This window comes from Rattus norvegicus, chromosome 5, assembly GCF_036323735.1.
Source record: "Rattus norvegicus strain BN/NHsdMcwi chromosome 5, GRCr8, whole genome shotgun sequence".
NCBI classification, from domain to species: Eukaryota; Metazoa; Chordata; class Mammalia; order Rodentia; family Muridae; genus Rattus; species Rattus norvegicus.
In genome coordinates, this window is record NC_086023.1 from 80,749,635 (window position 1) to 80,764,228 (window position 14,594).

Sequence of the window (14,594 nt, forward strand, 5' to 3'; positions counted from 1 at the left end):
GCTGGCTCCCAAGTTGGACTTTTGTAGACTGTTACTGTTGTCCTGAAACAAGGAGGCGGATGCTTGTTTCTAGCTCCCTGGGGAAGGAGTTCCTGTTGTGGATCCCCAAGCCGACAAGTGTATGCAACTATAGAAGCTGAGAAGGGTAGGGAGGAGGAGCCAGACTCTCTCCCTGGAGCCTTTGGGGGTAGTGCAGTCCTACTGATGGATTGATTTCACCTTCAATAAAGCTATCCTCAGTCTTCCCCAGCAGAACCCCAAGCAGAGGAAGTGCATGTTGCTTTAAGTCATTAGGAAATGTGTTATAGCAATCAGAGGAAACTAAGACATCCAGAGAGAAGCTGGTTGGCCCTTGACTTCCCTCATCCCCAGCAGGTTTCAGAAACAGTCTAGGCTCCCAGAAACAGAGGCACTTTGGTGCATCCCAAATTCTTTGGTACCCTCTGCTGGCAACCAGTGCTGGAGGGGTCCTAGAACAGATGGACAGATGTGTGGTGTCAGTGAAAGTGTAGGCAGTGACATTCAAACAAGTGACCCCAAAAAAGCTCAAGTCATCTTTAATTTTACAACCAGAGTCCTGCTCGCCTGAGTAGGGACATCATTGGTTGTTTTATTTCAAGAAGTCATAACATCAGAATTACTGTAAAAGTCCCCAATAGTTTCCCTTCCTCCTTCTCTCTCCCACTGAGCTAATCACTCCCAACCCTATTTTGTACTACAAAGCATAATTTCAACAAGCCAAAAATAATTGTCCACCCAGGCATGTCCTGTGAACATGAGCACATGCTAGGCTGGCAGCAAAGGCAGTTGTGCAAGGTGCAAGACAGATGAGTCATCTGTGGGTGTAAGTCCACTCATCACTCATCGAATAGAAACCCTCTGTCATAATGCTCTTTAAATTCACACAGAGACATGTTCTTTATACCAAGCAACTTCCCTGATATGACCCCGTCAGTTTCTGATACCATCCTTCCAAGAACCATCGGTCTAAGTCTCTATCAACAGACACAGCTTCCCCATTTAAGTCTCTGTTGATCAGACATAGCTTCCTCAGAAGCGTTATGCAAGCAGGACCCAGTGCTCTCCACAACTACCACAGGCTTGCTCGGTGTGACTGTAGCTGTTTCTCTAGGGACATAATTATGTGTCCCCCAAATACCCAGGATTAATAGTCACATCTGGAGGATCGATTGAGGTAGAGAGAGGAGAGGAGGGTTTTAGCCTCCAAAGAGTTTTGAGAAAAGCATAGAATCATTCCCAGGGCTTCCAGCCTGCATGATACGGCCCTTGCCCATGACTGACAAAGTGAAACTAACTATTCCTTTGAGTATAGAGAGCACAGATAAAGCAAGGAGATCCTGTAGCACATGTGCTCTAGTAATATGCATAGAGGCCACCGAGCTTACCACAGATCCCTGTCAAGTGGGAAGGGGTCTCCATGGGCCTTGCCACAGTAGGGTCCCATCTGTGAATCCATTTCCCTGCAGATACTGCACTGCCAACTCTCTCAAAGCTAGGAGTGCAGAGGCCTGGAAGAGGAAACATGGGACATTCTATGGCAGGGAAAAGGAACATTATTGAGTCTCTGGCTCCTGGAGAATTGAAACACTTGAAATAGGATTCCTGAGGAGCTGCCCTCAGGGTGCAGCCACCCAAGTGAGCAGAGTCATGTTCAGAAGCAAGAAAAACCACCAGGGTCCCGATGGTGGCAAAGCCCGCACAGAGAGAGGAACAGAATCAATGCTCCAAGCCTGTAGAAAAGGCAAAGTCTCTGGTTGGAAAGTGCACGGAGTTGATCAACCTCAGATGACTCTCCATGTACTCCCTGCTGTTGCTGAGAGCCCCCTCTGTGATAGTCCTCCACCCTAGCCCAGTGCTCACACCATTCTAGCTCTGTACCACCCTAGCGCCATCACATCTGCCGATTCCTGAGCACCGCCATGTACACGGTGTCCCGTGGTGCTTCTGAGTAACTCCGTTGCTTCTCTTCTTTGACCTTTGAGACTCTTCGCCTCACCGATTTCATCCTTTTTTCCTTCGGGGACTATCTCTAGGCTGCCTGAAAGGCTTTGTATGGAGCAGGATAGATTGATACATAATGGCTAGTCCATTTCCCCACTACTAACTGACGGGGTAAGTTCTGTGCTGGGTTAAAAGGGCCCTATGCTTCTCTCTGGCATGCTGCCATCTTTCCCGCCAAGATGTTGACTCAGGACCAAGGTCTGTGCTGTGGAGATAGGGGAAAGAAGTGAGTCCAAAAAGAATCCAGAAAGAATACTGACATAGACCCCAGTGTGGATTGCTCTGGTGTAATCTTAAGGTCAAGAATTGTGTATCTGAGTCCAGTTCCTTTCCTGGAAGCCAGAGGAAGGGCGGTCTTCGGTGGCTCAAGAGAAACCAGCTGCTCTAGAACTACAGGAGTAAAAGCTGTAACCAAAACATCCACAAGGAAGCTAGAACTAAGCGTGAAGGTCATCAGACTGGGACAAAGCCAACGAAAACCTTCAGATGAATGAGGCTATGTTGCTAATCTTTCATGAAGGATAAGGGGGAAGGGGTCTGCTCTGGCTGCTTCTGTGGTGAGGCAGAGAGCAGTAAAAACGGGACCCCAAATTTCTAACTCCCTCCACTGCTTTTGGGTTCCAGAGGCTTCAAGTGGCCTAGTCCATTAGCCATTGAGGTTAGATCTCCCTCATGGGCCCTGCAGATATGTTTTCTCTGAGGCTGCACAACCCTCTGTAACTTTGGCCAAACGCTGTGTGACCCTGAGCAATGGCTTAACCTTTTGCAGACCGCTCTCTCACAAGGTAGAAATATTTGCTGTTAATAATGACAATGGCTTCCATTTAGCAAACAAGGTTCCACTGCCAGGTTTGATGCTGAGAATTCAACCCGTGTTTTCACTTAAGTCTTTCGACACCTCTGTGACATAGATTCTATTATATTTTTTTAAATCTTATCAGGAAGCTGAGCCTCAAATGTATAAAGCTGTTTGTCTGAGGTCTCATGGCTAATACTCCAGAACTCAGGATTTGAGCCAGAGGTTCAACTCCAGCCTCAATGTCTCAGTTAACCCTTGGTCAGAGTTCTTTGAGGGGAACATATGGGCAGATTGGTTGGTAAAGAATTACCAAGTGTATTTAAAAATGTATTTAAAGACTGTTGATGTTGGGAAAAGAAAGTGTTGATGTTAAAAGTTTGATATATATTCCTGATAAAATTAAATCAGTGAGATGAAAAGGCAGTACACAAAAATGGAAATATTAATGCAAAAAAGTTTATCAACCTAGTAAGAAAACAAATACAAACTAGTGTATATGAGGGAGAATGAGAGAAGAGCAGTTTGTAAGCCAAAAGCAACCCTGGGATGTCATGAAGTCCTTACCCCGATCTTGGACTTGGGGACTGTGAGAAACAAATTTCAATGGTTTATAAGCCCTCAATCTATTATAGGTTGTTAATGTAGCCCAAATAAACTAAGATTTTTTTTATTATCTACAAGGAAGACGAAAAACTCATGCAATATGGAAACAGAATCATAGTGTGCATGTACACAGAAAGAAAATTACAACTGTACACTACTGTTTGCTTTATCAGATTGGAGAAGATAAAGTGGCGTCAGGGAATGTCTGGGGTGTAGTTGATTTAACACAATCCTAATTTGTTGTTCTTGTGTTCCTGGGATGAACCTTTTAATTTTGCACTCAATGTCTGTTAAGCTTCGCTAGGCGTCGGATCAAAAAGAAAAAGTAATAAACACTTTCATGCTAATTGCTAAGGCGAGGTCAATTGCAGGTTGCGGGACCCGCTGGGGATTTCGGAGAGATCACGGGTCAGAGCAGTCTGCACCCCGGGGCTGTGCGCGTGGGTGCCCCCCGCGGTGGGCGTGGCCTGGGCCCGGGGTAGAGTGGTGCTCGAGGAAGGACCACAACTCCCAGGCGCCCTCGCGCCATCTCACCGGGGCCACGTGACCCGCGTGGCCAGGGCGCGGTAGCAGCTGCAATCCGAGTCGAGTCCGGAGTTGAATCTCGAGCTGAGTCCCGAGCGGGCGAGCGGACTGACGCGACCCGGGCGGCCGTCTAGTGGGCTCACCATGCCGGTGAGTCTGCGCTGCGCGGCGGAGGGGACGAAGGTGGATGGACTGGGCGGTACACCGGAGATCTTCGCAGCCCCCGACCCCGGGGTAGAGAGGGGGATGTGTCAGCGACGCTGTCACAGCAGGAGTAGGGCTGGGGAGCGCGGCAGGGAGAGCTAGCTGTGGCTCTGGAAGTTTGTCCCTCTCCCTGCTAGGTAGGAGTCAGTCACTACTCCCAGGCCGGCGCCAGCTGGGACGCTGCAGGTGGGTGCGTAGAGTGAAGATAGCTGTCCCTGTCCCTTCCCGGGCTCTAGCCAGATTCGGGGGCATTCCGGAAAGGTTTCCTCTAAGAGGGCCTGGCGGAGTTCAGCCCCTGAGTACACACCCCTGACGCTGCCTGTCCTGGGCAGGTTCCTGGGACTGTTTCTTTAACATGGACCCAGTTACTCCCTCACCTCCCAATCCTTCCTACTCTCGGAATCTGAAAGTGGGGTTTTCAACAGTTGTCTTTTCCTGGTGAGGTTCCTCTTGGACGGAGAATGGCAGCTTGCAATACTCTGCTCTCTGAGGAAATGCTCTCAGTTTCTTCATCTCATAAAGGGTGTCTGAATGGACAGGAAGCCTACCCAGGCTGTTTGGTGGAGAGACCTCCCATCTCCTGCAGTTCCACTAGTACAGGAAAAGGATGGGAAGCCCTTAACAAAGGTCCCCAGGCAGTCAACCACCACACAAACCTTCATCCTTTTCTGGTGTCGGATTAAAAACGAAGGCACTTTTAAAAAATTAACCACAAATAAAGAAAAGAAACCAAGTCCTGTGAATGGTTCTCTCCTTGGCCACCGTCCCTCCTCTGTGAGGTGCCGCCCTGCATAACAGCACCGATAAATTACCAGAGAAGCAGATTTGTCCCCAGTGGGAACTCAATAGGGTTCTGCCCTTGCATATCTCACCACAGGACCTGCCAGCTAAAAGCTGCTGGCCTTCCCCTAAGTCTGGGTGTGCTGATTTTGAATCCTTCTCTTTAGCCAAAATACAGAAGTGAGGAAGGGCAGGGGGCAGGGAGTAGGAGCTTTGAACTAGGTAGGAAGTGGAATCATTCCTTATGGGCCCTCCTAATTGAGGACACCCTGCTGCCTGTCCTGCCAACTGCTTCCCAACTGTTCCAGCCAGTTGCCTCTCCTCCCACAGGTGGCTTTGTCCCCAGGTCATCATTGGGCGTCTTTGCTCCTCCCTGCTCCTGTCTGCTCCTGTCTGCTCCTGTCCCCTTTTGTCCCCTCCGGTCTCCTGCTCCCTTGCTAAGCAGTTCAGCCCTCTCTCATTAGTCTCAGTCTGCACATTTCTAACATAAGAAAAAGAGTGACTGGTTGAGAGAAGTGTGTCTTCTGTGGATGCAAAGGGTGTCGGCTCTTTTGTTGTTGTTTGTTTTGTTTTGTTTTTCTCCTGAGGTGGTTGGCCTGGACCCAAGGATGATAGAATAAAATGAGTTGTGGAAACTCCCAGTGACCAATGAGCTGCCGAAGACATTCCTTTCATGCCAACTGCTTTACCAGCCGGACTGGGTGAAGGAGTGCTGGGCACAACCTCTGCCTGGCAGAGAAGGTGCCAGAGGCCTCCCCAGCAGGCTGACGAAAGCACCTGCAGTAGATATAAGCGGGGGTTATGCCTGATCGTTTGCTTCACTATGTTATTATTTTGTGAGCATTTCCCCAAGAATTCTAACGAGATGCCTCAGGATGGTAGAGCTCAAAATTATTTTCCCATTTGGGCTATTTATATTTGCCAAGTGCCGCTTTCATATTAGGAAGATAAAGTACTCATGACCCAACATGATTCTGAAGTGAGTGACTTAAATCTCCCTGTCCAGGCTCTTATGTAATTTACGGGCCAGCACCTGCTAGCAGACAGGGGACATGGTGACTCAGACCATCTCCAGGCATACCCCTGAGACACTCGCCCCAGAAATACCCAGAGTGCTGATGGAACATGTTACAATCTGAAGCCAGAATGCTAGCTAGAAAGCTCTGTGACTCCGACTACATGAGCTTGTAAACAGGCTCTGTTAAGTATCTGGCAGTAGCAGACATGTCGGGTTGAGAGATATCAGATGGGAGCTAAACATGGCGCAAGCCTATGCAGGGTCCCAGAAGACAGGGCTACGTGGCGGGGCTGTTCAATCAGATCTCTGGAGATCATGGGTCCTCGGGGGGTTGGGGGGGTAGCTTTAATGTAGGCACAGCTGTGTGGCTGGCACAAGGCAGACCCCTTTCAGAACTGAAAGGGCATGTGTGTCGAGTAGGACAGTCATCCCTGTTTCCAGGTCTGGTCTACAGGCGACAGGTCTGAACATGGGGAATGGAACACGCATGGGTGACACATTCCTCTCTACTCACAAATAGAGACATAGTCATTTTCTTCTTCTCTTGTCTGTTAGTGTGCTTCAGTGTAGGAGAGACGTTCACAATGGGAGCCTCTCTGCATCAAGTTCACGGGGACCTGAGAAAGTAAAGCTAGACCAAAAGAACGTCTTTCTGGGGTTCTGCCCCCCATTTTACAGATGGGGAGACTGAGCTCCAGTAGGAGCTTGCTGTGTGGCTCTTCCTATCAGGAGAGGAAGGCAGATACAGGATGTAGAGTTTCAGAATCTGTCTGTGTTCTGTCCACTTGGCTTTGCTCCTCTGTTCAAACTGCTGAACCCTTTCCTCAGATGGTTCGTGTTAAGATCATTTGGCCCTTCTCCGGGGTTCTGATTGACAGGCCTAAGTAGGCACAAATATTTTTAGTAAAGCCCTGGGGTCTTAAGGGAACATGATGTCCTTCACTAAGCTACTTTTGGTAGTGTGGGGCTTGTTGGCTCTGCACTCAGTGGGTCACCTGTAATTCCCTCTGTGTGTGGAACCAGGCCTACGCACACCTGTGTTCCACTCCAGCATCTTTCTTCCTAACCTCTTTCCACTCGCTTTGCATCCTGTTTTTCAGCTGTAGTCTTGACCACTGGCTTTTCTTCCCTGTCCTCAGATACCATGGTTCTGTTTGCTTTATTTCTTTATCCTTTGAAAGCCCCAAGCATCACCATGGCACCCACATGGGGATCTTTCCTCCTATGGTTTTCTCTTTTCACAGCTTCTCCCCTTCTCTTCTCCCAACATGGCCTTGTCTCTCCTATTTTCACATCTTTAGGGAATATTGAAACTAACAATCAAGGGCTCAGTTGGCTGAGTACTTCTCTAGCACACGCAAAGCCATAGATCTGATCTCCAGTGCCACAGAAACTAAGTGTGCTATGTTCTACTGACCCAAGCACTCAGAGGGTGGAATCAGGGGGTCAGAAGTTAGAATGTCCTCAAATCAAGGCCATCCTGGGCTACACAAGACCGTGACTAAAACACAACAAATGGACTGGATAAATGGTTCGGAAGTTAAGACTATGCACTGCTCTTACAGAGGCCTGTTCCCAGAACCTATGTCATCCTTGGGTAGCTCACAACTGGCTGCAACTCGAGCTCCAGGAGGACATGGCATCCCCTTCTGGCCTCAGTGGGCACTGCACTCACAAACAAAACACACAGAGAGACACACACTTATACACATAATTAAAATAAAAATAATATTTTTCCAGTTATGGTGGAACATGCCTTTAATTACAGTACTTGGGAGGCAGAAGCAAATGGATCTGGTCTACATAGCAAGTTCCAATACATAGTAAAGTGCTCTCTCTCTCTCTCTCTCTCTCTCTCTCTCTCTCTCTCTCTGTCTTTGTCTCTCTCAATGAATAGGTAGGTAGATAGATTGATAAATAATAGATGATAGATAGACAGACAGATATAGATTTAGATATCTTTAAAAACAAATAATCATGCCCATGGGTTTCCTCTACAAATTAGTGTCTATTTACTTCTTATGGTAAATGAAGGTCAGGGGTGAAGACCTGGTTCCATTCCTGATGCTGCCACCACCTCAGTGTAGCCTTGGGATTCCTTAGAGGTTGTGTTGAGAGCACAGACTCTGAAGCTAGTCTGCTTGGACAAAACACCCACTGGACAACATGCCCACAGATAAAAGATAAACACTCTCCCAAGTTAGATTCTGTCTGACAAGAAAATGGAGTGGACATCCGGTGGGGACAAGGTTCTAGGGTCTGCCCTCTAGCAGGAAAGAGAGCCGGTAAGCTTTATTTAGTCCAGTTGCAGTTGCTCCCAGATTTATTTGATTGCAGATGCTCTCAGAGAGTGTCTTAGAAGCCTGTGGTTCTTATGGATTTTGAGAAATATTCTTTGAAGGTGTGGGAAAGAGAGCCCACTGATGTCAGTCACCTCATGTGAATGGCTGTACTCTGTCATCTCTCGGCTTCCCTGGGATGGCACTCAGTCTCCAGAAAGCCCTTGACTGACAGATATGGTTTGTGTTTCTGAGATGATAATTCACCTTACTCCAGGTTGGCCTGTGTCTCAGTCACTGATATATTGCTGTGGAGAGACACCAATGACCAAGGCAAATCTTATAGAAGAAAGCACTTAATTCAGAACCTGGGGCTTCAGATTAGTCCATCATCATCATAGCAGGGATCTCGGCACCAGAGCAGTAGCTGAGAGCTACATCCTGATCCATTGGCATGGAGACACATGCGTGCACAAACATATATATATATGATATATATATATATATATCATATATATATATCATATATCACATATATCACACAGACATATACACACATATATATAAAACACAGACACATATATAAAACACAGATACACACACATATATCACACACATATCTATCACACACACACACACACACACACACACACACACACAACCAGGCCTGGTGTGGACTTTTGAAATGTCAAAGCCAATTGACACTCTTCCTCCAATAAGGCCACACCTCCTAATCCTTCTCAAGTTGTGCCACTCCCTGATGGCTAAACATTCAAAGATATGATCCTATAAGGGCCATTCTTACTTAAATCTCCACATTCTGGAACTCATGGAACCAAGTGGCCTTGAGTTCACAACAGTGCAGCTGCCTCAGCCTTCCCAGTGCTGGGACTGGAGTTGTGAACTCCCATGCCCACTTTCACCCTACTGTTTTTTATTATCTCCTTTGATCCTAAATCCTGAGAAGGGGAGAGAAGAAAAAGGTAGATGTGTATGATCTGGGGCCTATGGCTGTCACCTACAAACAAGTTTGTGTCTCTCACTCCCAGGTGGCCAGGATGCTCAATGGCACTTCTCAGACAAAGCTGCAGCTAACCTAATTTGTTTGTCCATCTGCTTGCCCACGGAAACATGCCTCAGCCTTTCTGAGAACCCACTCTCTCTCTTCAGGTCCTTTCCCCTGGAACACACATTGAGAGCTACAGGCTCTTTCATGAAGACCACCCAGGGCAAATTCCTTTCCCTCTTGGGGCTCCCTTTTCCCTTCCAAAGATGAGACAGGGTTGAGGGAGTGGGAGTTGGAGTTGGACTGAATCAGTATGTTTCATCATCATCATCATCATTTTATTATCATTATCATTATTATTATTTTAATGGTACTAGGGGTTGAAGCTAGGGCCTCACATATTTGAGGCAGTGCTTCACCCTCTTCCCCACCCTCTCAATGCCGGCTACACACTGGGGTCAGCAAAAGTCTAGCGAATGAGTAGAGTTGTGGTGTACAGATGGGAGGGGCATCTGCCCTTAGCCCTGCATGACAAACTCTAACTCATCTTTCCAGGTTCACAAGGACAAAGAGGACTCCCTGCTCACTTCCAGAGTGTGTTCCAGAACTGAGCAAAAGGGCTGAGCCAGTGTTTAAGGCTTGGCCTAGGGCTTCCTACTGAGTTTGGAGACCTGAGGGGATATCTCCTTGTGACCCAAGGATACTATGTCATCTGGAGTCTGGCTGGCATTTTGAGAGTAGGCACTACCCATCTTCAGGGCTCAGTCACAGATGTTATTGACACACTTGGGCAAGCCCCTCCTCCTCCATATGGCCTCTAATGGAAGGCTGTGGGCCCTGCAGCCCCAGGAGGTCTCTGAAGGCAGCTGCTAGAAAACATTGCAAAGTAGGACCTTTGTATCCAAGCATCCGGTGATGGAGATCCTTGTCTCTTTCAGATGCACTTCATCTTCTCAGATGAGGCTGTGCTTCTCTTTGATTTCTGGAGAGTCCACAGCCCTACAGGTAAGAATTGGGAAGGTCAGACTTATAGTTTGCAAGCCTACCGTGCCAGGAGGCAGAGAACCTGGGTTCTCTTTGTTTTCTGTGGACAAACAAGGCTTGCATTTATCATTCTAAAACCAACTAGAATTCAGTCAGATGCCTGTCATGGCAGACAGACCCTTCCCTTCAATGGATGGCTATTGTTCAGCTTCCCTGCAGATTAAGCAGTAGGTAGAACACTTTTGCAGGTTGACTATGCTTACTAAATGGTCTGCACTCAGGGCCTCATGCAGTGGAGCCAGACGTGTGGCTGGATACAGTCTTGTCAACTACAGCCTCAGCTGGGACTCTTGTCAGCCTCACGGTGGTGCCCTCTGCAGCATAGGCTTCCTCATAGCAGAATGACTAGCTTCTAAGAGCAGGTATCCTAAGAGAACGTGGGTGAAATGCATGAGATTTTAAAAATCTACCCTAGGGGCTGGGGAGATGGCTCCGTTGGTAAAGAGCTTGCTGAGAAAGCACAAATACCTAAATTGGATTCCCAGCATCCATATAAAAGGTGGGTATGGCAGCATGCACCCATGCATCCATAATCCTAGCACTGAAGACCTAGAGGCAGGAGGCCCAGGCATCTTATTTTAACTTCTACCAGAAACCCAGTATCAAAAACAAGGCAGAGAGCAATAGAAGAGGACACCTAGTGTTGACTCCAGCCTCTACACACGTTTTTAACAAAATCTCAATAATTCAGTTTGCCAGTGAAGACTTGGGAGCCAGATGCTGGGATGCCAGGTGTCTGCTAGCTCAGAGAGGCAGTAAAAGTACCCAGCTAACCGTCCTCCATAGCTGTCATCCCAAAAGGAAACTCTCCTCCAAGCCCTCTCAAAACCCCCTCAAACTGATGTCCTTCCCTTAAGCTTCCCTTCTCTCCATCCTCCTGACTTCCTCTTACTCTATGTTTTTTTCCTGTGTTCATTCCCTGTTCAATCCACTCTGTAGTCCAGGGCAGCCCTGAGCCTGCAGTTCATCTGCATCAGTTATCAGAGTACCTGGAATTACATAATGCTGTGTCTGACATCCAGCTGGCTTCTTTACTTAGATTTACATGTGTATGTGTACTTATGTGTGGAAGTGGATTTGCTTATGTGTACACATGCATGTCATAGGACAACCTTGGCTATCATTTACCACATGATATCTTTGTTGTTTTTGAGACATGGTTTCTAACTGGCTTGCCTCTATAAGCTAGGTTGGACTAGCCAGCAAGCCCATGAATCTGGTTGCGTTTGCTTCCCCAGTGCTGAGAATACAAGCTTGTGCCCGTGCTTGGCAGTGGCAGTGGCTGCTGCTGCTGCTCCTCCTCCTCTTCCTTGTTCCTTTCTTCCTCTTCCTTCCTTCTCCTTCTCTTCCTTCTTCCCTCTTTTTCTTCTTCCTCCTCTTCTTCCTCTTCCTCTTCTTCCTCCTCCTTCTCTTCCTCCTCAGAAATCTATCTACCTCTGCCTCTCAAGTGCTGGTATTAAATGCATATGCCACCACACCTGACTATCTAATTTATTTTGAATTAGCAAAAATCATCCATCCTAAATGGTGCTTTGTGATGTTTCAGTACATGTACAGGTTGTGTGCATTCAAGTCAGGGCTAGCCCATCTATCTCTTCAAACTTTAATCATTTGTTCATGATAAGAACATGTAAAACCCTTTCCTAGCTTTTTTGAAATGTGGCACATTGTCATTGTCACCTATAGTCACCATACAGGATGTGCATACCAAAACAGACTTTTCAACTTGGCCTCTTCACAGGCATGGCTCTCTCAGTGCTGGTAGTCTTGCTCCTGGCTGTATTGTATGAGGGCATCAAGGTTGGCAAAGCCAAGTTGCTCCACAAGACTCTGGAGAGCCTGCCTACTACCACCAGCCAGCAGCTCATCTTGGAACCAGACCAGGATTCTACAGGCTCCAGATCAACTTCAGACAATAGGACCCGCCTCAGGTACAAACCCTAGGTGGAAAGATGGCCAGAGCATTCACCCTCACCATGAGAGGTGGTTGAGTTCATCTGGAGAACGTTAGCCCTATGCACAGAAAGATAATTTGGACTAAATAAGGAAGTATTTAGTAAGAGGAACTAGATTCTGGATCTATGGTGTCTGGGCCAAGGCTGTCTATCAAAGCCTCCTGGGAGGACCCTAAGGATCTCTGCAGGGAACCTCAGACCTGTACTGCAGGCCTCTGTCAAACAGCAGGCATGGGCACCCAGCCTTCCCATGGGTCTTGCCAGGTTCCCAAACCTAGATCTGTAGATGTACCTAAAGCCAGAGCTGCCATCAGCCTGGTGACCCAGTTGGTAGGAGAGGGAAGCATCCTTCTTGGGCTCTGCTCCCACTCTGATTAGGCAACCATTTACAGGCCCCCGTCTGCCCTCTCTGCAGCCTCACGGATGCTTAACAAGCCTGCCTGCTACATGGCCAGCAACCTTACCTGGATGCCTCATGCCCTCATAACCACCCTGTGAGGGACTTCCTTCAGTGTTTTACTTAAGAAAACCAGCACTCAAAAAGGTCCAGAGACTTGTGGTAGGCCAGACTTAACAGGCACCAAAGTCCCTGTTCTTTTCATTGCTATCCCACTTCCTACATTCAATTCAGGGGAGAGACACTGCCTTCTGGGTAAGTTCCTCCCTCATCAGACAAAGCTGACTGCATAAACCACAGTGGTTTCCCCATTTGCCTAGGATAGCAGCAAGCTCAGAGCTAAACGTGGAGATATCTCTTTGGAGAGAAGTCTCTGCCAATGGTATGCTGTGACTTGGGCCTTCTCTCCCTAGTAAAGCACATCTGCTCCTTCCTATTTGTCTAATTTGTTTCTCTTTCTTGTCTAGGTGGTTTTTGTGTTACTTTGGCCAGTCGCTAGTCCATGTCATTCAGGTGGTAATTGGCTACTTTGTGATGCTGGCTGTCATGTCCTACAACACCTGGATTTTCCTTGGTGTGGTCCTGGGCTCGGCTGTGGGCTACTACCTAGCCTACCCACTTCTCCACATGACTTAGTGGGCCAGACATGTGCAGTGCTGAGGGCTGGAGAGCTGGGGCCTCTGTTCCAGGCGTTGTACTTCAGCCGCCTTTCCTTAGGATGGCACTGCTCACCTCTTCCCCAGTTCCTGGTGACTGAGATGAAGCCAGCAAAGCCCTGGAGCTTAGAAGCCATGGAAGCTACTTCCCTCCCCAGCCTATATAGGGCCCAGGCCTCCTGTGGTTCCTTACACAAGTCGCTGTGACCAAAGGGAACATGGAGCGACCAGAAGCTGGAGGTAGGGTGGCCAGCCTGTGACACAGATCTCTGACTACAAATTAAAGTTTTCCAAAGAGCTTCAGTGATAAAGGCCATGGAACCTGGACCTCTCTTCTGCTTTGTGCCTTAATGTCAGGGCCCGTCTCCAGTCTTTGGGGGATGGACCATGCCAGCTCCTTGTTCTCACCTCTTTGCCTTGGAACACATGAGGATTGTCATTGACAGACTTTACATTTTCAACTCCTGGTTGGCAGTTTTGCACATTCATACAAGACAAAATCTCTAATGAATTTGCATTCAAGATGGATGCAGGGTCTGTTGAGACTTGTCTTCCCTTCTCCAGGGAGGACGGACGCTGATTAAAGGCAGAGAGCCAGGACTGTCACAGAGGCTGTAGACTCGTCTTCTGTGCAGATGAGCTCTTCCTGTCTGACAGCACTGCCTGTGGCAGGTTAGTGGTCAGGGCCCAGCCTGAGCCTCTTGTATGCACCACAGAGAACAGCATTTGGTAACAGAGATGACCACCCTGTATTTTTACTTCCTGCTAACTCCTAATGATCTGGTAGGAAATGTGGGTCAGTTACTTAGTACTGACTCAACAGGGGTGTGCTGGGGGCTGGGTACTGACTGGGGGTGCAATAATAGTCAAACCAAAGCTAGGTCGTGTCAGGGGTTAAGTGGACTTCAGATATTTGAGCCTTTTCACTTTACAGAGAAAAGAGACAGGAATGGGGCATAGACCTGTAATCTCCAGTATCTGGGAGGTGGAGGCAGGCGATTGTAACTTTGAGGCCAGAGAGAGTTCCAGGTCAGCCTGAGATACACAGTGAAACATACACACACACATACACACGACAATCACTGCTACATACTGTATAATGTCTACGTTCAAGTACCTCATGGGCTCAATGAAAAGACGGTTTTAAGAAGCTTTGGGAATTAAAAACAAACACACCTTAATAAATTTCTATTTTTGAACAGTCTGTGTTTGCTGGCCTATTTCTCCTCTTTCCAACAGTACACATTGCCAGTCCAGGAGCTGCAGGACACTCTGTGAGCACAGACTAAGACAGCACGTGATAAAG

At 47.8% G+C, this 14,594-nt stretch overlaps 1 protein-coding gene across 2 annotated transcripts; it reads left to right on the forward strand.

The window, feature by feature from the left end:
* The first annotated feature begins 3,954 nt into the window (after positions 1-3,954).
* Positions 3,955-14,492, forward strand: Slc31a2 (solute carrier family 31 member 2). Of its 2 annotated transcripts, NM_001033693.2 has the most exons (4): positions 3,984-4,099; positions 10,175-10,241; positions 12,022-12,211; positions 13,100-14,489. In NM_001033693.2, exons 1-4 carry the CDS (start codon positions 4,094-4,096, stop codon positions 13,266-13,268), a joined length of 432 nt encoding a protein of 143 aa, NP_001028865.2. In that variant the 5' UTR covers positions 3,984-4,093; the 3' UTR covers positions 13,269-14,489. The 2 variants fall into 2 exon arrangements, with proteins under 2 accessions (XP_038965393.1, NP_001028865.2); XM_039109465.2 differs by lacking the exon at positions 10,175-10,241 and having other exon boundaries at positions 3,955-4,099; positions 13,100-14,492.
* The last annotated feature ends 102 nt before the right edge of the window (positions 14,493-14,594 follow it).

Coding starts and splice junctions, on each gene's coding strand:
- Slc31a2 (NM_001033693.2), top strand. Junction 10,242..12,021: donor GAGAGTCCACAGCCCTACAG/GTAAGAATTGGG, acceptor GCCTCTTCACAG/GCATGGCTCTCTCAGTGCTG. Junction 12,212..13,099: donor GACAATAGGACCCGCCTCAG/GTACAAACCCTA, acceptor TTTCTTGTCTAG/GTGGTTTTTGTGTTACTTTG.